Raw genomic sequence first — 26,295 nt, 5'->3', positions numbered from 1 at the left:
GCCGGTGGTACCGGTGCGCGAGGTAGAGACTTAGGAGGTTGTGCCGGCGGTCGTTGCGGGTCAGGCGGACGGCGCGGCGGCCGTGGCGTTGGTTAGCGAGGAAGTGGAAAAGGATGATGAGGTGGTGCGTTTGGATGATAGGGCACGGAGCGAAGTTACGGGTGCTTTGGGAGTCCGTTAGGGGGGCATTTAAAAAAGGAGGTGAGGGAGTAGATAAGAAAAAGGGAGTATGGGGAAATATTTTCACTGCTTCCCTTGGAAAGTTTAATTTGGATACGGTGAAGGCAAGTGAATCTAAGAGATAAGGAGGTTCAAAAAAAAAAAAAAAAAAAAAAAAGGGGGAGGTGTAGGTTGATCCCGAGGACGCTTACTAACTGGCATTGGAAGGCTACGCGGCCGGGCATCTGGTGGAACACAAAAAGATATGTTTGGGGATGCGCTTGATAACGGCTCCGGCGCAGCCCCCTTTTTGAGGTGGTGCCAGGGGCCCGGGTGCAGGGGCACGGGGCCCGGGTGCAGGGGCGTGTTGTAAATTTAGTGAGGGGCAATGTAAGTTTGGGGGCAGCGTGTCGGTTCAAACACGAGTGTTCCGGTTGTGGAATTTTTTCCCACTCTTTGGACAGGTGTTTCAAAAGGGGAATGAAAAGTCGGGGGAAGGTTTTTTGGTAACAGGAAGGACGCTAGTGAGGGTCGAGGGATGCGTCCCTATTTAAATAGATATCCGGATGACCGGGCGGCGGAGCTGTTTGCTACGGGTTTTATGGTAGGTTTCCGGGTTCCGCTTGATTTTGGGGCGCCGGTGTTTCGCCCGGGTAATTCGGGGTCCAAAAAAGGACATCCGGAGGTGGTGACGGAAAGGCTGCAGAAGGAGGTGGAGCGGGATGGATGGCGGGTTCTGGTCCAGGACCCGTCACCCCCCAACTTGAGGGTTTTCGCTGCTGGGAGTGGTACCCAAGAAGGAGTCGAACGAGTACCGGCTCCTTCATCATCTCTCTTACCCGGCTGGGTTGTTGGTGAACGGCGGGATTTCACCTGAGTGCCGGCAGTCTGTTATGTATCATTTGACAAGGCGTGGGAGTTAGTGTGGGTAGTGGGCAAGGGGCCCCGATGACCAAGGCGGACGTGGAAGCAGCTTTACGGTTACTTCCGGTGCACCCGGAGAGTTTTTTGCACCTTTGGGTGCAGGTGGGATGGGCAATACTATGTGGATCAGTGCCTGCCCATGGGTTGTTCTATTTCGTGCGCTTAGTTTGAAGCGTCAGTTCGTTTGTGGAATGGGTAGTCAGGGATGGGGCGGGTGTCCACTCAGTGATACACTATTTGGATGATTTCTTTTGCGTGGGCCCAGTGGGCTCCTCGGTTTGTTCCTTGCTGTTATTTACATGAGAACGCATTGCAGGAAGCCTGGGGAGTCGGTGGCACGGGGGAAGACAGAAGGGCCAGTGACGTCCTTGTGTTTCTTGGGCTTTGAAATTGACACGGTGGCTATGGTATGCCGATTGCCGGAGGACGAGCTGCGTGTTTGAAGGTGTCGGTGCAGTTGTTGCACTGGGCTAAGAAGGTGCGGTTACAGGATTTCAGTCGGTCCTTGGGAAGTTGAATTTTGCCGGTCGCACTAGGCCTATGGGGCGAATATTTAGCAGGCGTCTGGCGAGCGCAATGGCAGGGGTGATTGCTACAAATTATATGTCAGAGTGTCAATGACAATGAAAGAAGGTTTGCTGGTGTGGGGCTGCATTCCTTGAATGATACAACGGACGGACGTTATGGGTGAGCAGGGCAGTATCAGATAGCCAGCCGGAGCTGTTTATTGATGCGGCGGGGGCATCAGGTTTTGGGGCAATTTTAGGACGCATCGGTGTGTGGGCTAATGGCCACGGCTTTGGGTGGAAAAAGGGGTTTGTGACATATTTGGCGCTGGTGGAAATGTTCCCCCAGCATAGTGGTATTGGAGTTTTGGGGCCCAGAATTTGCGGGCAAGAAGCTTGGTGTGCATTGTACTGACATGGTGGTGGTGTATTTCGATCAATTCATGGTCTTCAAAATCGCTCCCGGTGGTGTGCTACTTGAGACATCTGGGTTGGGTTGTTTAGAACCCAACAGGTGCGTGGTGGCGCAGCATGTGCCCAGAGTGCAAAGTGAAGTGGCTGATGCGCTCTCGGTTTCAGTTCAACAGGTTCAGGCGAAGGGTGCCTGGAGCGGACAAGGTGGGAGAACTATGCCCGGCATGGCTGTGTTACCTGGCGTCGGGTAGCATTTGAGGGAATCAGGAGACCGGTGACTGAGGCTACTTGTGCCGATGTCAGGCTGTGTGGCGAGAATGGGAGGAATTGGAGAAGGCGGCTTTTATGGAGCTTGGTTAGACAGGCTGAGTGCTGGGGTTTTTTTGTCATTGATTAGCTGGGATTTTTTCAGCAGGCCGGTCCGTTTCGGTGATGATTACAAGTTGGGCGGTGTTGGCCTTCTTGTTAAAATGCAAGGGGTTCGGGACGTGGCAAAGGATTTTCTGGTGCGGTGGGGGATAAAGGGTTTTCAAAGGACGCGTGGGCGCGAGACAGGAGACGACCACTATTGTTTCCGTCGTTGATTGGTTGGTGATGTGGTTGGGGGATATATGCTCGTCCGATTAGGTACGAGGCTGTTTAAGGTTGCCTTCGTATTGGCATTTTCGGGGCTTTCTGCATCAGAGAATTTGGTAGCCCTGCCAGGCATGCGGTAGGCGGGCTGTTATTAGAGGTTGTTACGCTTGGTAAGGATGGCGTGAGTGCCGGTATGGTTTTCGATAGACAGACCAATTAGGTGGGGGACGTCTGGTGACATTGTTTGAATTGCCAGGGCACCACCTATGCCCAGTGGGTCAGGTGGTGGAATTCTTGCAGGTGTGGGGTGGCTACCCCGGTGTTTCTTTAGACATGTGGATGGATATGCCTTATCGTGAGTCCAGTATGGCAGTGTTGAAGAAGGCTTTAGTAAAGGCCGGGGGAGTAGCCAAGGGTTATGGGTCCCACTCCTTTCGGATTGGGGCAGCGACCGAAGCGGCTAAGTGGGGGGGCTGAGTGAGGATGGGACCCGGTGGATTGGGAGCTGGGATTCCTCCGGGTTTCGTTGGTATATTAGACCACATCTGATTAGGTGATGTTTGGTGACAGGGGGGGGTCCTTTATTGAGGACGGTTTGGTGGGCAGTCTCTTTGTACGGAGCGGCGATGTAGGAAGCCCGTGTAAAAAAAATGGCTCGGAGTTCGGGGCATGACTTGGAGTAGAGTTCGCCCTGAATTGGTGTATTATAGCCGTATTGACAAGGAACCTGTGGTTTTAATGCTGCAGGTGGGGGGGGAATGACTTTGGAGTGTGGATGGTGTGGGAGTTAAAAGGGAGAGCAAGTTGGATTTACTTCATTTGTGGAGGGCGTTCCATGGCATGGTGATTGTGAGGTCCGATATGGTAGCCCGAAGGCAGTGGCGTTTTAGGAGTGGATCGGATTAACAGGGCCTGGGAAAAATGGAACCGGGCGATGGGCAGGTTTGGAGAGTGGAACGGAGGTTGGTGGTTCGATTCGAGGAGTTGGAGAAGTACACCGAGCAGTATTTGAGGCGTGATGGGGTCCATTCTCATGGATGGCGGTTGGATTTGTGGAAGTTGGGTTTGAAGGATGGAAAGGAACGAGCATTGGGGGTGTGGGGGGCCCGGGCCAAGTAAGGTGTCACTTGGCCGGTCTGTGGCGGGGTGATAGGTCCGTTCAGAGAGGTTTGGTGTACCGACAGTAGGTTTGTTGGTATGAAGCCACTCAGGGGGAGTGGCTTTGAGTTGGATGGGAACTTGTAGGCGGAGGTCCTGCAGGTTCTGGGAAGGGGTAATTAACGATGGAACGTTAATTACCCTACACCTCGGGTCGGTTTGGTCACGGCCGAGGTGGTCCCCTGGGCCGGTTGGAGGTTACGGCCGGGGGATAGGAATGATGGTTTGGCTCTCGGATGGACCTATCAGGTGTCATTTTGTGGAGAATATGTATATATGTACAGGTTCAGGTGTTAATGGGGTGGCATGTTGAGCCACAAGTTTGGTACATATATACTGTTGAATAAAGCTGTGGCCATTCGGCAATAAAGTTGGAGTCTGTGTCGTTACTAATATGTTTAAATTAAGGGGAAGTTTGTCACTGGAGACCCGTTTATCCCTTATAGATACGTCAAGACGGCCAGAGAGCCCCATAGGGGTGAACAGGCCCATGACGATCGGGAGGGTTAGGGTAGGAAAGAGTTAAGTGCTAAGGTTGGAGGCACATAGGGGCTGCCTGATTGGTGGGAGAGTCGGGAAAAGGGATTGGGTGAGGGACAGGATATGGGAGGGTTGGTGTGTGCGTATAAAGGGGGCTGTGCAGAGGTCACTGCCCCCTTTTGACCTACAGACAGCGTGTCCCGCCCACCCGCCCTGCAATAATGTAAAAAAAAAAAAATATATATATATATAAATAAATAAATAAATAAAAAGGATAATAATATTATAAAAAGAATAACGAGTATATATAAAAAAAAAAAAAAAAAAAGAAAAAGAAATTAATAAAAAATGGAAAATAAATGTGAAATATATAAAAAAAAAAAAAAAAAAAAAAAAGAAAAAAAAGGAATGTTGTTTTCTTTTGAGTTGTTGTCACAGCGGGGTGATAGGTCCGTTCAGAGAGGTTTGGTGTACCGACAGTAGGTTTGTTGGTATGAAGCCACTCAGGGGGAGTGGCTTTGAGTTGGATGGGAACTTGTAGGCGGAGGTCCTGCAGGTTCTGGGGAGGGGTAATTAACGATGGAACGTTAATTACCCTACACCTCGGGTCGGTTTGGTCACGGCCGAGGTGGTCCCCTGGGCCGGTTGGAGGTTACGGCCGGGGGATAGGAATGATGGTTTGGCTCTCGGATGGACCTATCAGGTGTCATTTTGTGGAGAATATGTATATATGTACAGGTTCAGGTGTTAATGGGGTGGCATGTTGAGCCACAAGTTTGGTACATATATACTGTTGAATAAAGCTGTGGCCATTCGGCAATAAAGTTGGAGTCTGTGTCGTTACTAATATGTTTAAATTAAGGGGAAGTTTGTCACTGGAGACCCGTTTATCCCTTATAGATACGTCAAGAGTCGCAAAGTAGCAGTCAGAACAGTATACTCTGAGCATAGAGAGGCAAGTGAGGCACAGGAGATATTTAGGGTCAAAACCAAATAGAAATGAGAAATACATATGTGGCACCCCTGAGGCTTCAGTCGCCACAGGGTACTGCACCTATGGAGGTGCAGTATTCATCACGGGTAAGGAGGAGGTCATTGTCGGTAAACCACAACTCACACAACACACAGTTAGTTGCCCTTTTACCGGTACTGGGCTAGGGTAGGGTCATTTGGACAGTCACGATGAGGTAAGGGACCTCCCACCCACTAGTTCAGCAACCTGGGGGGTGGAGCTTCAGAATGAGGAGTAAGGCGACACACACCCACACAGCGAGAGCAGTCAGTGGCAGTTAGCCGGCAACAGGGAACAAGTGAGATGTGGGGAGAACACGGTCAATGAGGTGAGAGCTGCGCCATAGCTCCCTCAGGACCGGGTGCACAGATCAGGTTGTGGAGCCCTAGGCTGATGGGCACTGTACATCCTGCGTGGCAGAGGATTTCAAGTCTTCTGGCCTACACAAAGTGCCTTGGGCACAGCAACATATAGAGCCAGGAGTCGTGACACAAGAGCAGCACCAGTAACGGACTTGCGCTGCCTGCCATACAGGATAGGAATGGAGCCAATCCAAGGACTCGGGTCCCAGCGTAGCTTGAAGCCACAGGGACTCACACAACACGGCGCAGGGAGGAAGGACTCACAGAGAAACCCCCTGTTCTGACCTCCGAACTATCCGGGATTGGCTGGAGCCCATGACAGCGGAGTCCAGAAGTCCAAAAGCGGTGACAGCTCAGTGAGTAAAGAACTTTGATTGCAACCCCTGTGTCGCTCCCTTTCTTAACCTACTCCCACCCAGTGCTCCACTGAAAGATTACTACTACTCCAAACCTCCCTGAGAGCCTAAGCTCTGCCAGTGGAGAGCTGTACCCAGGACCGCTACTAGGAATTTCAGGGCCCCATACTGGCAACATTTTTGGGCCCCCTTGGGACTCCGCCTAGGCTCCACCCCAGCTCCGCCTCCACCCCTCAAACCTTCCACACTCTCACTGCCACTCTTGGAAAAATGTGTATATATATATATATATATATATATATATATATATATATACACACTAGCTGTACTACCCGGCTTCACCCAGGTTAATAACTGCTGCCCGGGATAGTAACTGTCTCTCTATTTCTCTCCCATTCTCTGTCTGTCTCCCCCTCTGTATATCTCTCTCTGTCTCTCTCTCTATCTCTATGTCTGTCTGCCTCTTTCCCTGTCTGTCTCTGACTGTCTCTTTCTCCGTCTGTCTCAATCTCTTTCCCTGTCTGTCTATCTATCTCTTTCCCTGTCTGTCTATCTATCTTTGTCACTTTCCCTGTCTGTCTCTTTCCCTGTCTGTCTCTTTCCCTGTCTGTCTGTTTCCCTCTCGTTCTCTTTCCTTGTCTGTCTCTTTCCCTCTTTCCCTCTGTCTCTTTCCCTGTGTCTGTCTCTTTGTCTGTCTCTTTACCTGTCTTTCTCTGTCTCTTACACTGTCTGTCTTTTTCCCTTTCTTTCCCTGTCTGTCTGTTTCCCTGTGTCTGTCTCTGTCTCTCTGTCTGGGTCTGTCTCTTTACCTGTGTCTGTCTCTTAACCTGTCTCTCTCTTTCCCTTTCTTTCCCTGTCTGTCTCTTTCCTGTCAGTCTGTCTCTTTGTCTGTCTGTCTCTTTGTGTCTGTCTCTTACCTTGTCTATGTCTGTTTCTTACTCTGTCTGTGTCTGCCTCTTTCCCTGTCTGTGTCTGTCTCTTTCCCTGGCTGCATTGTAACACGCCAACATTCCATATAAGGGCGTGGCTGTGCATTCTTCTGAAGTTCTGGCTGCACTGTGGCTCCCAGCTCCATTCGCTTTAATGGAGGCAGGTTTTTTGGCGAATAACTGTAAAGCGTGGGGTTAAAATTTCTCCTCGAAACATAGCCTATGACGCTCTCGGGGTCCAGACGTGTGAGTGTGCAAAATTTTGTGGCTGTAGCTGCGACGGTGCGGATGCCAATCCCGGACATACACACACACACACACACACACACACACACACACACACACACACACACACATTCAGCTTTATATATTATATATATATATATATATATATATATATATATATATATACATACACTGTATATTGCAATTATTATTATTATTTATCCCTCTCCTGGAAACATGCGGGTATATATGTTACCAGCTTGGTTGGTTTCTGCCCCTCCTGGTGAATATGTCCTCCTTCCGGTATATATGTCCCATCCTGTGGGCTTTCTTGTATATGTATGTTTATATGTATATACACACACACATACAACCCCCCAGGCACGTGCAGGTATATGTGTTCCCAGCCAGATTTCTGACCCTTCCTGGTGAATATGTCCTCCTCCCAGTATATATGTCAACAGATTGGTAAATCATATACATCATGTAAGAGACGCTGAAGGCACATACATCACAGGAGGGGCTGGGGACATTAATATACATCACAGGAGGAGCTGGGAGCATATACACACATCACAGGAGGGGCTGTGGACATATACACACATCACAGGAGGGGCTGTGGACATACACACATCACAGCAGGAGGGGCTGGAGACATGTATATACATCACAGGAGGGGCTGGGGACATACACACATCACAGCAGGAGGAACTGGGGGCATATACACATCACAGCAGGAGGGACTTGGGGCATATACACATCACAGGAGGGGCTGGGGCTCGGACAGTACTGCTGGGCACGGACAGAACTGGCGGTGGCACGGACAACACTAGAGGGGCACACACCTGACTGGAGGACATAAACAGGACTGAGGGAGCACAGACAGCACTGGGGGTGTGTGGCACACAGCACTGGAGTGAGGGTGGCTCACAGCAGCAGGAGGCTCACAGGACTGAGAGGCAGGAGGCTCAAAGCAGAGAGGCAAGAGGCTCACAGCAGAGAGGCAAGAGGCTCACAGCAGAGAGGCAGGAGGCTCACTGGAGAGAGGCAGGAGGCTCACAGCAGAGGGAGGCTCACAGGAGAGAGGCAGGAAGCTCACAGCAGAGGGAGGCTCACAAGAGAGAGGCAGGAGGCTTACAGCAGAGAGGCAGGAGGCTCACAGCAGAGGGAGGCTCATAGGAGAGAGGCAGGAGGCTCACAGGAGAGAGGCAGGAGGCTCACAGCAGAGGGAGGCTCACAGCAGAGTGGCAGGAGGCTCACTGGAGAGAAGCAGGAGGCTCACAGCAGAGAGGCAGGAGGCTCACAGCAGGGAGGCAGGAGGCTCAGAGCAGGAATGCAGGAGGCTCACAGCAGGGAGGCATGAGACCACGGGCCGGAGGTTTCCCACCCCTGATCTAGCTGAAGCAAGACAGGGGCAGGGGTCGGCAGGCCTGTGGCCGGCGGGTCTGTGGTCAGTGGACCTGCGGTCGGCGGATCTGCGGTCGGCGGTCGGGAGTGCCTATGGTCGGGGGGGCCTGTGGTCAGTGGGTCTGCGGGTTTGCGGCCGGCGGGTCTGTGGTCGACGGACCTGCGGTCGGTGGGTCTGCGGTCGGCGGGACCTGTGGTCGGCGAGTCTGCGGGCTTGCGGCTGGCGGGTCTGCAGTCAGTGGGGCCTGTGGTCAGTGGATCTGCGGTCCGGCAGTCGGCGAGTGTGCGGGCGGCCCCAGGCAGAGCTTAGCTGGCCCCCCTCGGGCTGGGATCAGCAGGCGGGCCTCCCCACCACCTCACCTCCCCCCGACAATTGTCTTCAGCTTACAGCGCTTACCTGTCCCCGCCGGATGCCATGTCCTCGCCACCTCCACGTTGTCCGCAGCATTGTGATAAGGTGCAGAGTGATGACCTCATCACAGTGCTGTGTGATGACGCGCCGCCTGCCTGCTCTACTCGCTTCTGGCCACATGCAATGTTCTAGAAGGGCTTCGCCTGCAATTTAGCCGTGTGTGCAGTGGCGAAGCGACATGGCTGGGCCCCTCTGCAACGCCTGTGACTGGGGCCCGGTGAAGAGAAGGGGCCCATCCTGCCTGGGGCTTAACAAACCCAAGTAATTACCCCGGGCCTAACCGGGCCCCCTCTCTTCACGGGACCAGTACACCAGGCACAGTAGTAATGCCCTGATGGCGGCCCTGGCTGTACCAACCCAGCTGCACTACCATCTGCCCCCAGAGGAAAACTCCTGCAGCGGCGGCTCCCATTTTAGCCGCACACCACAGGTGTATATAATAATAACTACAATCCCCATCATCATCTCCCCTTATTTGACACCACCGGGGTCACAGAACCGGGCCTGGCTAGCTGTGACATCCCACCCCCTTCACCGGTCCGGTGACGAGTAACCCTTAGGACCCCATGGGTGCGTCACATACATGGTGAAAATGGTACAAATGGTTCATGGTACAAATAAAAAAATGCCAATATATTACTGTTAAATAAACCAGACTCAGTCAGTAAAATATACTTTGCTTTACACTTACTTCTGCAAACCGGTAGATTGATCCATTGTGTGTTCTCACATTGTGCTTCTCCTGATGAAAATCTTTCCAGAGAATAACCAACATTACATGAAAAAGTAACTTTTTCACCAGATGCATAAATGTCTTTAATGTCTCCATTAATTCTGGAATTTGCAGCAATAGGCGGAGGGTTACAAGATGTTGCTATAGTAAAACATTAAAAATACAGTAAGTAATTAGGTAAGTAGACACATACTTTAGTGGGGAACATTGAGGGACATTTTTCAATGTGACAATACCAGATATTGGTGTACAAAAAATTCCAAGTTATGCTGTGGACCATTTGTATGCCATATACTATTCTGAAAAGTACCAGCGTTGCAGGGAAAATAGCTTGTGTAGAAAATAAAATAGAATTATGCGTTTGCTCCTAGTGTCTGAAGGAGCGGAGAAGGAGTACTAAAATGAACCATAATGAGAACTTGTTCAGGAAAAGAAGGTTCAAGATTGAAATGAGTTTACCAAACAATTTATCATCCACCTTCTCTGTTTCACCTTTTTTTTTTCAATAACTTCCTCCGCTCCCGTATAGAGGCATTTCTCATGATTTTTGAAGCATTTTGTTTGATCTTTAACCCCTTCATGACCTTGGACCTACTGGCATATCCAAGATTGTGTCTGTTCCCTTAATGCGGGCTAGCGCGGCGAGCCTGTGTGACGCCCTGGACTAGCCAGGTGGTCACAGATAGTGCCCCACACAACACCTGTCCCCTAATAAGGTGTCACCAGCCAACCAGTAAAACCCTAGTCACCCCTCTCAGGGCTTGATGTTCACACCAGGGGGCCATGCCCACCGAGGAGTTCAGAGAGCCTGAGGCGGGAAACACCAGATGATGAAGTTTGGAGGAGTTAGTTAGTGGAGGTGAAGGAGAGTAGAAGAAGGCCTGTGCCCAGGTCTGCAGAAATCTGACAGGTGCCAGGGTTGGAGCCCGGGCACCTTTGGCTAGGAGGCAAGCAGTGGCCTCAGCCTGCAGGAGCCGGGAAGACGGTTCGGTGGAACCGTGGTGGACCGGGACAGGGTAGTGGCCCGCCGGTACCGACCCGGGGAACCGACTCGGAAACCGGAGCACAAAGGGGGTACTCAGACCCTGAAACGAGGTCCAGAAGCCACTGGACCGAGTTAATTAACTGATTGCGGTCTGGACTATAGGTCTTTTCCCACCCAAAGTCCCGACTGAAGACAACAGCCCAACGAGGGGGATAGAAAGCCACCGCACAGGCAGAGAGATCCCATGGGCCAGCGTCTGCGGGCAAAAGGGCTCTCCCGACATTCACAAAGCCGGGGAGCGGACTCCCGTCGCTGAAGCACAGGCAGTCCACAGATACACAACATGGTGCAGGAAAAAGGCAGAGACCACCAACCGGATGGGGGACCCGACGCAGCCGGCTGCGGGCACTGACCACCATCAACTTGGTTTACCAGAGACTTGTGTGTGTTACTAATCGTGAGTACAACAGTGCCTTCCGGCTGCGCACCTTCCTGCATCGCCCACGGAGGGGTTGACATCTTGCTGCGCAACATCTCCCCCGGGTGCCCAGTAAACGCAGCGGTCGTGTCCACCTTCGCCGCAACCCGTGGGTGGCGTCACAAACTCAAACACGGCTCCGGCCATATACCTACGTCCCCCTAAAGCACCAGCCCCACCTTTCAGATCGAAGTGGACCACGGGGCCCCCGGGTCCGGAGACGCTCGAGCCACCACCCGGCGAGTCCGGATCCGAGCGGCTCGGTTGCCGCCGAGCACGGGGCGGTACACCTGCATTTTTACTCTCACATGTCGTCTGTTCTGATCAGCCGACATGTGCAGCTAACAGGTGCAGGAGGATCCGACATCCATGCACACTTGTTAACCAGTTAAATCCTGCTCTCAAACTCTGACAGCGGGAATTAAGGCACGCCGGTAGGGAGCGTGTCTTTCCTCGCCACCATTGTCAACTCACGGGGTGCCGATGTGTTATCATGCCAGCCGGGGGTTAGCTAATGACCTCTGTCACTGTCATGATGAACTTCCTGTAAATACCGGCTGTGCGCCTGCATTCAGAGGAATCAGCATTTCTGCTGTTCATTGTGGTGCTGAAACATTGCATTCAGAAGTGACCTGAATATATCAGCTTCTAGTCCCCCAAAGGGAACTAGTATAAGCAATAAAGATTGTAAAAAATTGTTTTAAAAAAATATGAAAAAATAAAAGTACACAAAAGTTCAAATCACCCCCTTTTACCCGATTGAAAATAAAACAATTAAAATATAAATAAAAAATACACATATTTGGCATAGCCGCATTCAGAAATGCCCTATAAATCAAAATATAAAATAAATTTGGTCCTCACAACATTGCATCTATCAAAAAATGGTAATATTTAAAACATCACCTCAGGATGCCAAAAATTAGCCATCACACAGCCTCAGATCCTGAAAAATGAGAACTGTACAGGTCTGGGAACATGGAGGCAAAAGCGCATTTTTTTTTTTCTTTCTGAATTTTTTCACCACTTAAATAAAAAAACTATACATGTTTGGTATCTACAAATTCTAACTATTCTAGGGAATCATACTGCCAGGTCATGGTAATAAAAAACTCAAAAACAATTCAGGAATTGCACTTTTTTTGCAAATTCACAGCACTTGGAGTTTTTTTCCCTGCTTTCCAGTACAATATGTGGCAGAATGAATGGTGTTTTCCAAAACTCATGCCACAAAAGGAAGCTGTCAGATGGCTAAATTGATGGAAAAATAAAAAAGTTTTTCTTTTGGAAGGGAGGATAAAAGGAAAACAGAAAATCACCAGTTGGTGAAGTGGTTAAAGCCTCCAGTTGTTGTACCCTGCACACTTGGTTTGTATACAGTACCAACATAGACTTTTATGGGTGCTTTTTATTTGTGGCTCCAATCAAAAAGAGACATGTCTCCTTGATCTTTTTGCAGAAACATGGTTGGCAAATAACATAGACATATAACCATCAACATAAACTTAAATGTCTTTCATGAAAAACACGGCTAGAACATGAATGTGGAAAACTGATTTTTTAATGAGGTCTAAGCTGAAGAAAGTTAAAGCGTAATAATCATTTTAATTTTGGTTCCATAATCAATCAATTCTGAGATAAAATCTGCATTAAGTGAAGACTTTCTCATTACTGACATAGGAGATGGCAGCTGTTACTGAGAGTACTCCATGTAGATAAAAGAAGGGGAGGAGTGGAGTTTGTCTCTAGCTCCACCCTCTGCCTCACCTCTAGCTCCTCCCTCTTCCTGTCTTCACAGAGTGATCGGGATCTAATTTCTCTGATAATATATATTACAAATAGGGATGTGTGGACCCGTTGAAGTTCAGATTCACCAGGTTCGGCCAGACTTTAGTTAGAAGTTTGTATGAAGACCTGGACTTGACCTGAACTTGACTCCATACCCTGGACCATATATAAGTGAATGGAGACCTGAGTTGTAGAAGAGCTACGGGGCTGCTCATAACTGCCCCCCGAAGAAGAAAAGGCGAAACATATGTTAGGGTGACGGGACCTGGAGGAAGTTAAAGTGAGTATTGTGTGGGTTTTTTATGCTTTCTATATTTGTATGGTGATCACGGCTGGGTCCGCCACCTGTAACAGGGAGCAGCATATACCTCGCACATCGCACTTAATCAGCAATAAGCTTATAATCTCAGGTGATCTAGATACCGCAGTTGCTGTTCTATGGTAATATATGTATAGCGGTTATGTGGAATTATTCAGCATGACTATTTCTGGGAGCTCTTTAATGGTATGAACTATATTTTTACTGCACATGTTTTATTAATTTGGTGAATATTTGTACTAATACTAAGCACTTTATAATTATTGCTGTTTATTTATAGACACATTTATCTACCTATTTTTATAAACTAGTTCATACAGTTAAATTGAGTTTTACCTGAAATATTTACTGCTTCCTTATATATTTATATTAACTGCTTACATATTAACTTATATATTATTGAACTGATCGATCACTGATAAATAAAGATATATATATATTATTAAATATTTTACTAAAACTTATTTATATTTGTAATTAATATATATTCTATTTATTGCCTTAACCCCTCGTGTCCCTTGTTGTAATAATGTGGAACTCCATTGGATATTTTATTATTGTATAAATATTTTTAATGATATTTGAAATAAAAATTATTTTAATATTTTATTGATTTCTATAGCTTCTTTTGGTTTGGGAAATGAATTTTAACCAAATCATAGTGTACTGTATTAATGTTTGAAGCTTGACCACTTAGTGGGGAAATATAATATATATGGGCATATGGTGAATAAATTGTTTGGTTGCATGACAGGGATTAGAAGACTTTTCAAATGCAAAATTTGCTTGAATTGTTAGCGATGGTGCATTTGGAGAGCCCCCTGATGCACCTAAACAGTGTAAACCCCCCACAAGTGACCCCATTTTGGAAACTAGACCCCACAATGAATTTATCTAGATTTGTTGTGAAGACTGAATCCCCAGGGGCTTCACAGAATTTTAGAATATGGAGCCGTGAAAGTAAAAATACTATTATTTAACACAAAAATGTTCTTTAAGCTCCAAAAAAAATTGTGCTATAAAATTTGTTGTGTAATGTCTCCTTAGTATGCTGATACAACATATGTTGTGGGAAACTACTGTTTGGACACACTGCCGAGCTCCAAGAGGAAGGAGTGACGTTTTGGAGCACAGACACTGATGGGATAGTCTGAGGGCGTCGTCGTGTTTAGAGAGCCCATGATGTGCTTAAACAGTAGAAATCCCACCCACAAGTAGTCCCATTTTAAAAACTAGACCCCTCAAGGAACTTATCTAGTTATGTGGTTAGCATCTTGAACCCCCAGGTGCTTCACAAAAGTTTACAACATTAAACTGTGAATATGAAACAAATTGTTTTTTCCCACAAAAATGTTGTTTCAGCTTAAAATACTTAACGTTAACAAGGGTAACAAGAGAAAATGGACCACAAAACTCATTGTGCAATTTCTCCTGAGTAAATTGATACCACATACAGTATGTGGTGTAAAACTGGACACGTTGCCTAGCTCCAAAACGGAGGAGTGATGTTTGAAGGAATGCTCTGTGGATGTCATAACACATTTGCAAAGCCCTTGATATTCAAAAATAGTAGAAACCCCCTACAAAGTTACTATATATTGCAATTGATCTAGTGTTTTCTTGACATGTGCATTTTATAATGGGGTGGTATTTGTGAATTGTGTAGAGTACATCAAGTTGGCATATGTAAGTTGTGTAGAATACATCAGGCTGGCATATGTTGTGTAGAGTACATCTGTAGAGCGCTGCCACACCCCAGGCCCTTGGGATACTCGGTTCCGGGTGGTGGATAATGGGGATCAACAGGTGGCCGTGCCCGGTTCCATTACCTGGGGGCGCTCGGTAACAGGCTTATTTTGTATGTCACTTGTGACGCCACTGGCGGGTTGCGGTAATAAGATGTGCCGCCGCTGCTGTGGTTTTAGGGACAGATGGTATAGCAGCAAGTGTGTTCGCACCCTCCGCCAGTAGGGGCTTAAGTCCCATGTAGGTGTGCTGCGCCTTGTGGTGCGCCAGTAATAAACACGACACAGTTCTTGCAGATTAACTGGTATTTACTCACTGATGTTGCAAGTGCAGTTTGGTACGGCTGGAAAACCGAATTTCCTTTGTCCCGCTGCTGACGTGAGTCCCAGTTGAGCCCTCCGTGCACGTGCAGAGCTGATGGTCCCCTTGCCTGAAGCTCTCGGTGACCTGCGGCGCTCCGCTCCTTTTCTTTCCGGGCCCAGTATGACAAGCCTCGCGGTCCCTTGTGGGGTAGGCTACTTCTCTGTGCCCTCTCCCGGGTCCTATATATGAGGCTGTGTCCCTGAGCCTATGGGTGGTGTGGTACCCTGGAAGTCACCACACACGGCTGGATCAGCAGACGGCTTGGAGCTGTTGTCTACTCTGGGGTTCAGTACCACTCGTGCGTAGTGCCAGGGATTTGTCTACCCTCAGGCTACTACCTCCTAGTCGCCTTTTGGGGGTCTCCTCACAATCCTCACACCCCTTTCACTCACTTGCTCCTTTCAACTGTCCTTCCTTCAACTGTCGTTTTTCCTCTCTGCCAACTCTGCCTAGCAACACCTGTTGCTTCCCACAAGCCACACCCCTTTCCCAGGCTAACAGCTAAGGGATTGGTTCTCATACCTGACCACTGTTAACCCTCTACATGCTGCGCCCAGGTCTCAGGGAATGTGCCCCTACCTGTGTGTGAGGTGTAGGTTGTCAGCAGAGGGTGTTCCAGAAAGCCTTAGGATCCTGCAGATCACTGGGGTAGCATATCCCAGGGTGCTGCATTCCCCCTTGGTTAAGACCAGCATGTCCGTGGTCTGCAAAACAAGAAAATCTGCAAAATATATATTATTTTTAAAACAGCAATAAATAACAAATATACATTTGTAACAGGTTAGTACTCCGTACACTTTTCTTCTCACCACCCACAGTCTCTGAGGCCACTATCCGGTGGACCTCTCCCAACGTCTTGGTGACTGTTCCCTGTGGGGACTGTCCTTGGGAGCACATCACCGGTTATGATGGTGACGGGGGTCTCAGCCTGCACCGCTGCAGACCCTCCCTGCAACTTCCAGCTCTCCTTTTAGGGTGTTGGGAACAAAAGTTCAGTTCCTGGGTAATCCCAATGAAAAACGCCACGTGTGCAACTATATACAAATACTTTTATGCCACGCCAGTCCTGTGGCTTAGGTCCATAAAAACAAGGATGGGGAAAAACCTGGATTCTTCCCAAAGGGAGGCACAGTTCTTAAATATTACGAACAGTTGTTAGTGACCCAAAAGTCCATACAGGTCAGTCTCTGTAGGGTCAACATGCTTAATATACATTATTTACATTTTACATACAGTTAATATGTATTTAATGACCATCTTTAGTAGTATTCCCACTCTCCTAGTCTGGATGGGGGATAACCAATGTTGCTTCTGTTTGACCTACGCAACTCTGGTGTGTCAATGTTGTCTGTGTTTTGTACTACACTTCTTACAGTAGGTTGACTTGGTAAGTATCTATGTGTTCTTACCCTTACTGTAGGATTGACAAGGTCAATGTTTGCAAAACGTTCTGGTTCAACTTCCCCTGAGATTTCTTCTGGTTCTTGTACTGGTACAAGTTCTTCTTGTCTTGGTACAGGTTCTTCTGGTACTTGTGGAAAGGGGATAAAAGGTATGACTATGGCTCCATTGTATTGCGGCCAATCTTCTGGGAAATCTCCTAATACAGTATGGATCATTTTCTTCTTTGGCTCAGGTTGAGGTAGATTTACAATTCTTTCTGTACTTTCTTTTGGCACCAACTGTTCTGGGCATTTCTTTAAATGGTCTCTAGAAACAGCTGTTGATGTTTTTCTTTCATCTTTGCTAATAATACAGACTTTTTTGTTGTCAAAGTTAGATGTTTGGACAATGTAAGGTTCTTCTTCCCATTGATCATCAAGTTTGTGAAGTCTTCTTTTTCTTTTTAGTACCTTTTCTCCAGGTGTCAAAGGTACAGCTTTTGCGTTTTTGTTGTAATCTCTTTCTTGTTTTTCCCTACTTTGGTCTAAATTCCTTTCAACACATTCTTGAACCTTCTTGTATTGAGCTTGATGAGCTGTATTCCAATCACTTTGTGGATGGTCTTCAGGGTTTAGGACTCCCAGGTCTAAGTCGACGGGTAATCTTCCTGGTCTTGCTTGCATAAGATAAACTGGGGTGAAGTTTGTAGACCCTACGGGGATGTTGTTATACATATCCACTAGGTCAGGCAATTTTTCTGGCCATTTGTTCCTATCTTCCAGTGGTAGGGTTTTTAGAATATCAATGACGATCTGATTCATTTTCTCACACATTCCATTTCCTTGAGGGTGATAGGATGTTGTACGAATCTTTTTACAACCATACATATTACAGAACTCTTGAAAAACTTCTGCTTCAAACGCTGGTCCTTGATCTGCAATTACTTGCTCTGGATAGCCATGAGGTCTGCAAAAGTAGGCTTGAAACGCTTTTGCTGCCGTTTGTGCTGTTAGGTCCTTGACTGGTACTACTACAAGGAATCTTGAATAGTGGTCTACAATGGTAAGGGCATAAGTATAACCTTTGGTACTCGGTGTTAACTTCACATGGTCTAAGGCGACTAGTTCTAGAGGTTGTTTGGTAACAATAGGCTGCAGTGGTGCTCTTTGACTATCTCTGTCTTTTCTTCTTAAAGCACATGGACCACAATTTCTACACCAGTTTTCGATAGAAGATCTCATTCCAACCCAGTAGAATCTTTCACGGAGTAATATCTCAAGTTTCTTCCAACCGAAGTGTCCGGCATCATTGTGGTACGCTTCTAACACTAATGGGACGTGTCTTTTTGGTATTATCACTTGCCACCTCATCTCGTGAGTTTTTGGATTGATGAATCGTCTACAGAGTGTTCCCCGGTGGATAAACAACTTATTTCTGTTCTTCCACAGATGTTGTGCTTCTTGTGGAGCCTCTGGTGCAAGACGAGAATCAGTTTGGCTTACCAGTCTCTTGATTAAGCTGACAGCAGGATCACTGTCCTGTGTCTCTTTCCAACTAAAATGTGATAAGGGTTTCAAGGTTGCCTCTTTTGGTCTAGAACCAGTTTGTTGACATTGGCATGTTCTCTTGCGATGGAAGGCAGGTAACTCTATCTCTTCTAGCTCATCTATGTCTTCTCCCTCTTCTTGCAAATGGGGCATTCTTGACAGCGCATCTGCATTTGCGTTCTTACGTCCAGCTCTGTACTTGATGGTAAAGTCATAGTTGGATAATCGAGCTGCCCAGCGTTGTTCTAATGCGCCCAACTTTGCTGTATCTAGATGGGTAAGAGGATTATTGTCAGTGAAGACTGTAAACTTAGTGGCTGCTAGATAGTGCTTGAACCTCTCAGTGATAGCCCAGACCATGGCCAGCAACTCCAACTTGAAGGAGCTGTAATTTTCCGGATTTCTCTCAGTAGGCCGAAGCTTTCTGCTAGCATAGGAAATTACTCGCTCTCTTCCATTCTGGACCTGTGACAACACTGCTCCTAATCCCACATTGCTGGCATCTGTGTACAGCACAAAGGGTAAGTTGTAGTCTGGATAAGCAAGAATTTCTTCCCCCGTCAGAGACGACTTCATTTGTTTGAAGGAACTTTCTTCTTTTTCGCCCCATTCAAATGGAGGATCAGACTTCTTGCCTTTCTTGGGTTGACCAACCAGGAGGTCTTGCAAGGGGGCAGCCATCTTGGTGTAACCTTTGATGAATCTTCGGTAGTATCCCACCAGGCCCAGGAACTGACGTACCTCTTTGATAGTAGTTGGTCTTGGCCAGCTCTTGATGACTGTTATCTTGTCTGAATCTGGCGCGACTCCATCAGCACTGACTACATGTCCCAAATACTGAACCTTGGGTTTAAGGAGATGGCACTTGGATGGTTTCAGCTTCATGCCGTACTTGGATAGTGCTTCAAACACCGCTGCCAGATGATCCAGGTGGTCTTCGTAGGACTTGGAGAACACAATGACGTCATCTAAATAGAGTAGTACAGTTTCAAAGTTCAGATGCCCCAGACAACAGTCCATCAGGCGCTGGAAGGTTCCAGGTGCGTTACAGAGTCCAAACGGCATTCTATTGAACTCGCACAGGCCCATCGGGGTGGCAAACGCAGTCTTCTCCCGGTCTTCCTCTGCTACAGAGACCTGCCAATACCCACTAGTAAGGTGTAAGGTGGAAAAGTAGTTAGCAGTCTTGAGTGCAGCTAATGACTCTTCTATGCGGGGTAATGGGTAAGCATCCTTATGTGTAATGCGATTTATCTGCCTGTAATCTACACACATCCGCATGGTGCCATCTTTTTTTCTGACTAAGATTAGTGGAGCTGCCCAAGGGCTACAACTATCTCGGATAACCCCAGCCTCGTTCATGTCATGTAGCATTTCTTTGGCCCTCTGATAGTGTTTTGGTGGTACAGGTCTGTATCGTTCTCTGATGGGAGGATGGTTCCCAGTGGGAATATGGTGTTGTACCCCTTTAATTCTCCCAAAATCCAATGGATGCTTACTGAAGACTGGTTCATATTCCTGCACAACCCGGTATACTCCTTGCTTCTGGTAAGAAGGCGTGGAGTCGGTACCAACATGGACTTCCTGGCACCAATTTGCTAATTGCTCATCTTCCAGGTCTGTTGGGGCAAGTGGTTCTGCTGCTTGAATGGCATTTTCAGTGACGGTAAACAATTTACCAATGGTAGCGTACCTGGGCAATTTTTCCTCGTCCCACAATTTAATATTCGTACAGGAACGCTCCCTTTGTGTACATTGACTACCCCCCTGGCTATCAGGATTGTGGACCAGTCCCCTGAGTACACAGGCTCTACCACTGCCTGGTAATCTTGCCCTCTAGGACCTATGGATGCCGACACCACACCATCATTTCACTTCTTGGAGGTAACACAATGGGGTTAGAATCCATTACCCGCACACTACCCAGTTCTCCACCAGACTGGTTTACTTGTTGTTTTAGCAAGAGGGCTTTAATCTCCTTCTGCAGGACCCTTTGCTGGCTGGCATCGGCAGTCTTGGCGATCTGTTGGAGCAAGAACAATACTTCTCCCAAACAATTTTCGATGACATTGGTACCTAGGATCACATGGGGATTTCTATCATTTGCATCAGTTTTAACAACAATCAATCCCTGACCCCTAAGCTCCACCCTCCCCACCTTTATGGTTACTTCTTTAAATCCTATCTGCTCTACCGGTAACCCGTTTACAGCATATATGGTGAGGCTTGGATCAGGTCGGGTGAGTTCTTCATCACACCAGAATAGGCAGTACAGCTCATAGGGAATGGTGGTTACCTGTGAACCGGTGTCCAACAATGCAGAAGTGGGGACCCCGTCCAAGATAATGGACAGAATCGGACGTCCTCCCACATACCGGTCACGCCATTCCATTGGGCCTTGTCGACTTACACCTGGGGATTGGCCCTTGGCCCCAGGGGTTGCATATTTAAAGGACACCTTCTCGCAAGATGGCCTGTTTTACCGCAATTCCGGCAGATGGGTTGTCCTGAAGAACAATAGCGATCGGTGGGTCTTCCTCGCAGTGGGGGACTCCTCCAGTTCCTCATCCACGGGACGTCCTCAGGGCAGTCAGCAAGCAGGATACGGTTTGGTGGCTTGGGCTCTGGAGCAAGCTGCATGGCTTTGAGGATCTTTGCTATGTCCTCGCTGAGTCGCTGCACTTGGGAATGCAGGTCCTCTGGTGCACTAGGGGGCGCAACCTGCCCATTGGCCTTTGCTGGAGTAGAGGAGGCAGGTTCCACTTCCAAGGAAGGGACACTGGCAGGTAGCACTGTCAGGGTAGAGTCTGAGGTTGCCAGGGGCAGCAACGCCTTGATAGCCCGATCTTTTAGAGTTGCAAAGTCCGCATCAGCATGTTCAAGGGACCACAGGCGCAGTTGCTTGCGGTCCTCTGATGACAACAGGCCCTGTATGAACTGCTCCATTAGCATCCGGTTTTCCTCTCTGGCACTGAGAGGATCGACATGTTTTAATGTCCTTATTGCTGCTTGGAGTCTCAGGGCATAGTCCCTAATGTTATCCTGCGGTTGCTGCGTGCAGTTGTAGAACTCCATCCGCAGTTCTGCCTCAGTGCGGGTCTCAAATGCAAGTTTCAATTTGTCAAAGATGGTGGTTACTGACTCGCGTTCAGCATCTGACCAAGTTTCAGCTTCTAGCTCCGCTGCCCCTTTAAGCTGACCCAGTGTAATGGACGCCCTTTGCTTGCCGGTTAAGGGATACATGTCCATTGAAGTAGTTATTTTCTTTTTGAACCCGGCTAATGTATCCGATTTGTCATTGTACTGGGGCATCCAGGTCGCGCCTGGGAGGTAGGGTAGCATGAGCGGCAGGATCGGTGCCACCGCCGCAGCGTCTGCGCAACGACTCGGTCTGGCAGCGTCTCCATTCTCTTGCGCTTCCATTTTAGTCCCCCTTGGTTAATTTCAGCAACCTTCTCTATGGGGATCCCGAGCGGCTCAGGAGCTCCTGAAGTCAGGCTACTGCTCGGTGTTTGGCTTCTCTGCAGATTCCCTGTGGGGGGGCGGAGCCAGGTTTCCTGCGCACTTTTTCAAACTTTGCTCTCGTTTACAGCCAGAGTGATGGCGCAGTAGTTTTTACTGAGGCAAAATGGCGACAAAAGTCTATATACAATTTTAAACGGTTTAAGGCACACTGCACCCAATGTTGCTGGGCCTAGTTTGCATCCTGTTCGTGACGCCAATTTGTAAATCGCTGCCATACCCCAGGTCCTTGGGATACTCGGTTCCGGGTGGTGGATAATGGGGATCACCATCACAGGTGGCCGTGCCCAGTTCCGCTACCTGGGGGCGCTCGATAACAGGGTTATTTTGTATGTCACTTGTGACGCCACTGGCGGGTTGCGGTAATAAGATGTGCCGCCGCTGCTGTAGTTTTAGGGACAGATGGTATAGCAGCAAGTGTGTTCGCACCCTCCGCCAGTAGGGGCTTAAGTCCCATGTAGGTGTGCTGCGCCTTGTGGTGCGCCAGTAATAAACACAAATAAGAAAATCTGTGGAAAGAGAAGCGCAATAGGGTCTTACCCCGGTATATAAGGGGTCTAGGATGAGCAAACCTACTCACCAAAAGGGGTTGTGAAAGTCACAACTCCTATGCAAGCATGTAACTCCAGGTCACGGCAGCAGTCCCCAAATGGCAGATAACAGAGAAAGGTAGAGAAGGGTTTCAACACCGCGCCAATGACCGACAGATCCAGAAGTGTCAGATTAATGTTTCCTTATTTCACGCACAGGTCAGGTCAACGCGTTTCAAGAGACTCAGCTCTCTTCATCAGGACAAGCTGGCAAAGAACATCAAATCTGCTGCATGGCGCCCTATACAGCATTAAATACCTTAGAGGTGAAGTCCTGGTCCACCCCTTTTGAAAAAAATCGTCGGGAATCTATACATTTAAAACAACATGACATCATACATTGTAATGAAAGAATTTTCCAACGTATTCCTTTGTAATAACTTATTCTTAATCCCAGGATATTAGTAATACTGAATAAAAGTGGGATTGAACAAAAAAAAAAAATAAAAATGTGTAAAAACAATGTATGTGAAGGTGTAGTCCTTGTATTCCAAAAACATTTTTTATACAAAGACACATATGCTTCCCCATATTCCGTATCTCACAAACTGCCTTGAACCCTAATACGAGTGTTACGCAGGCCATGATCCAGGGGCCGGGAACAACGTACATGGAGCGTGCAGCTGCCTGTGCCACGTGTATATACAATTCGATTTGCTCAGAAAAAACATATCAAAGGTAAATATTCACCTTAAGAAAAAGGGAGTGGGGGTCTTTTTTATAAAAATATTTATAATTCCTTTTAAAGAAAAACAGGGGGATTGAAATTGTATTTTTTGGTGATGTTGTGTGAACCAAAAAGTTGCAGTGAAACAATAGCTGGATACAGTGAGAAGTCGCCCAACCTGCGGTTCCACCCTGAGGACTCGCAGGTGCGCAAGAGAAAGGGAAAAAACTAATACTTTTTTTCTTCCCCCACTGGAGCTAAAAGAAACTCCCCAAAAGTTCGATTTAATATTTAACCATAATCTATATTAATTTTAGGACTTAGCGAATAAGTCCAAAACTATATCGGTATATACAAAACGCCATAGTATTATATGTGTATAATAAACCAGGGATTACATCCAACAAAATGTTGCTATAGACGTGAGGGATATATCAGTGTAGTGTGCCGCTAATATATGCAAAAAAATCCAATGAAAAAAACTGTCCCCGACTATAAAGAGAGGGGGAACGGCAAGATAGAAATCATTCAATATAATCATTACGGCCAAAAATGGACCTATACCTGTCCTATATCGGCTAACCCACCGCGCTCCTCTCAGAAATACTGAGAGGAACAATGTGTGTCTCTGTGACGGGGTAAACTGAGTTCAAGAGGGTGGGAAAAAGTGCGGTGCGCATGGTCACCAGAAAGGTACATAGCTAGTGTTCCATAGAGAGTTTCTCAGGGGCAGCCGAGGTGAAAAGAGTTCAAAAGCGTGGGAAAATTTCTTAGTGCGCATGCCCTATTCTAATCATAAAACATAGGTCTTCCTATCAACTGAACTTTAGGAAAAAAACTTGAGACCTGAAGGGGAGCCCCTCAAAAAAAGAGAGACTGGTCCAATAGTCCCCCCAAAAGAAGGTCCGGACATACCGCCAAATGGACTCATCCATACCAGCTACATAGAACATATATGAATAAATCCGTGAATGAGATTAAGGATTATATGTACATGTATTAAAATCTGCGGAAAAATGACCTGGCATGTATAAAAATTATAAATATATTAAAAATGTACAAAGGAAGGGTGTATATATAGGTAAAAAAATATATATATACGGTGCATAAAATCCCTATACATATATAAAAACATAACAATTTACTGTACATAAGGGACACACATGATAATGGCAACATATATATAAAACTGTATAAACTGTGTAAAAAGGGATCTAAAACCGGGATCAAATTGGGCTGAGAATATTACTGCCCAGGAGGTTTCCTAAACATAAACACTTGTTCTTGCAAAGAGTGACCGGTCTACAATACCATTAGGGCTCAATGAAAAAGGTCAGTGACCTCATTGAGCCCAAAGGGTTTGAGGGTATTCAATTTATAGATCCAGTAAGTCTCTTTTTTCTTCAGTAATTCAGTGCGATGATGGGCAAGAGGAGGTATCTGCTCTATGGGAGTAATACTAAAATTAGATTTCCCTTTGTGGCATATAGTCACATGTCTAGACAGACCATGCAACATGAACCCTATCTTTATGTTGTGTCTATGGGAGTTCAATCTGTTGTAATAAACACGACACAGTTCTTGCAGATTAACTGGTATTTACTCATTGATGTTGCAAGTGCAGTTTGGTACGGCTTGTCAACCGACTTTCCTTTGTCCCGCTGCTGACGTGAGTCCCAGTTGAGCCCTCCGTGCACATGTAGAGCTGATGGTCCCCTTGTCTGAAGCTGTCGGTGACCTGCGGCGCTCCGCTCCTTTTCTTTCCGGGCCCAGTATGACAGGCCTCGCGGTCCCTTGTGGGGTAGGCTACTTCTCTGTGCCCTCTCCCGGGTCCTATATATGAGGCTGTGTCTGTTACGGTTGCTGCGAGCACTGGAAACTATGTCCAGATTTCTTGCTACTGCACATGTGCGAGCGCTGGAGACTAAGTCCAGATTTCTTGCTACTGCACATGTGCGAGCGCTGGAGACTAAGTCCAGATTTCTTGCTACTGCACATGTGCGAGCGCCGGAGACTAAGTCCTATCTTGGAGCCATTGCACATGTGCGGGTGACATCATCGCTGACACGAGGTCACATGTCTCTGACACCTTCTATGCCGATTGGTCGCTGGTCATGTGCTTGTGACGCCTTGCTCGGTGATAGGCCAGCATGACGTCACTCCTGTCGTTCTGGCAGCGGATTGGCTCTGGTGTCCTCCATCTTGGATGAGGCAAAGAGTCTATATAAGACCCTGACACACGCCACATGGCGCTCAGTCCTCTTGGTTCATGCATAAGAGTAGACGCTCTGTGCGCGTTCCTCTAGGCATTCCTCTGTCTATGCTAGGTGAGCGCTACCGGCAGGGTAGCGTTCTTATACCTTACAGCTTCGGCTGCTGTCCGTATCCTTACCTCTTAGGGGAGCGGACATAGGCAGGTGCCTGAGGCACATGGTCTGGCTGGGCCTTGTGATTCGACTCGTAGGTGGACATTGCCGCTAGGGTAACGTTCCTTATACTGCGTCTGGCAGTTGTTCGTATCCTCGCACACTAGGGGAGCGAACAGAGGTAGGAGCTTTGTGCGGCTTACGCTGCTGTTCGTCTCTTTTGCACCACTAGAAGAGCGGACCTAGGCAGGTGCCATATCTAGTGGTTCGTGTCCTCGCACACTAGTGGAGCGAACGCAGGTAGGAGCTTTGTGCGGCTTACGCTGCTGTTCGTCTCTTTTGCACCACTAGAAGAGCGGACCTAGGTAGGTGCCATTTCGCACACATTGCCTTTGTCTCTGTGATTATTAACAGAGATCATTCCACACACCCTCCAAGTAAGGGAGGAATTGCTTTACTTACTTATTATATCCTTCTGTGAGTTAACAGAGGTATTGCACTCTGCCATAGTCTGCAGCAAAGTCTTTGCACGGTGGACCCTGACTGTCTGATACTCCTTTCGGTTATTATCAGACAGTCCCCCGTAACAGTGTCCCTGAGCCTATGGGTGGTGTGGTACCCTGGAAGTCACCACATATGGCTGGATCAGCAGACGGCTTGGAGCTGTTGTCTACTCTGGGGTCCAGTACCACTCGTGCGTAGTGCCTGGGATCTGTCTACCCTCAGGCTACTACCTCCTAGTCGCCTTTTGGGGGTCTCCTCACAATCCTCACACCCCTCTCACTAATTTGTAGAGCGCTGCCACACCCCAGGCCCTTGGGATACTCGGTTCCGGGTGGTGGATAATGGGGGTCACCATCACAGGTGGCCGTGCCCGGTTCCGTTACC

General features: G+C 47.8%; 1 protein-coding gene across 2 annotated transcripts in view; it reads right to left on the bottom strand.

The window, feature by feature from the left end:
• The window catches only part of LOC142249982 (complement factor H-like), a 375,145-nt gene that overhangs the window by 101,978 nt on the left and 246,872 nt on the right, over positions 1-26,295 (bottom strand). For both annotated transcript variants that reach the window (XM_075322036.1, XM_075322037.1), the window contains one exon: positions 9,612-9,794. In XM_075322036.1, the coding sequence (XP_075178151.1) occupies positions 9,612-9,794 (183 nt within the window). The remainder of the gene's footprint in view (positions 1-9,611; positions 9,795-26,295) is intronic.

The sequence above is a fragment of the Anomaloglossus baeobatrachus genome, chromosome 8, assembly GCF_048569485.1.
Source record: "Anomaloglossus baeobatrachus isolate aAnoBae1 chromosome 8, aAnoBae1.hap1, whole genome shotgun sequence".
Lineage (NCBI taxonomy): Eukaryota > Metazoa > Chordata > Amphibia > Anura > Aromobatidae > Anomaloglossus > Anomaloglossus baeobatrachus.
The sequence above is the reverse complement of the archived record's forward strand: the minus strand, read 5'-3'. Positions and strand labels throughout refer to the sequence as shown.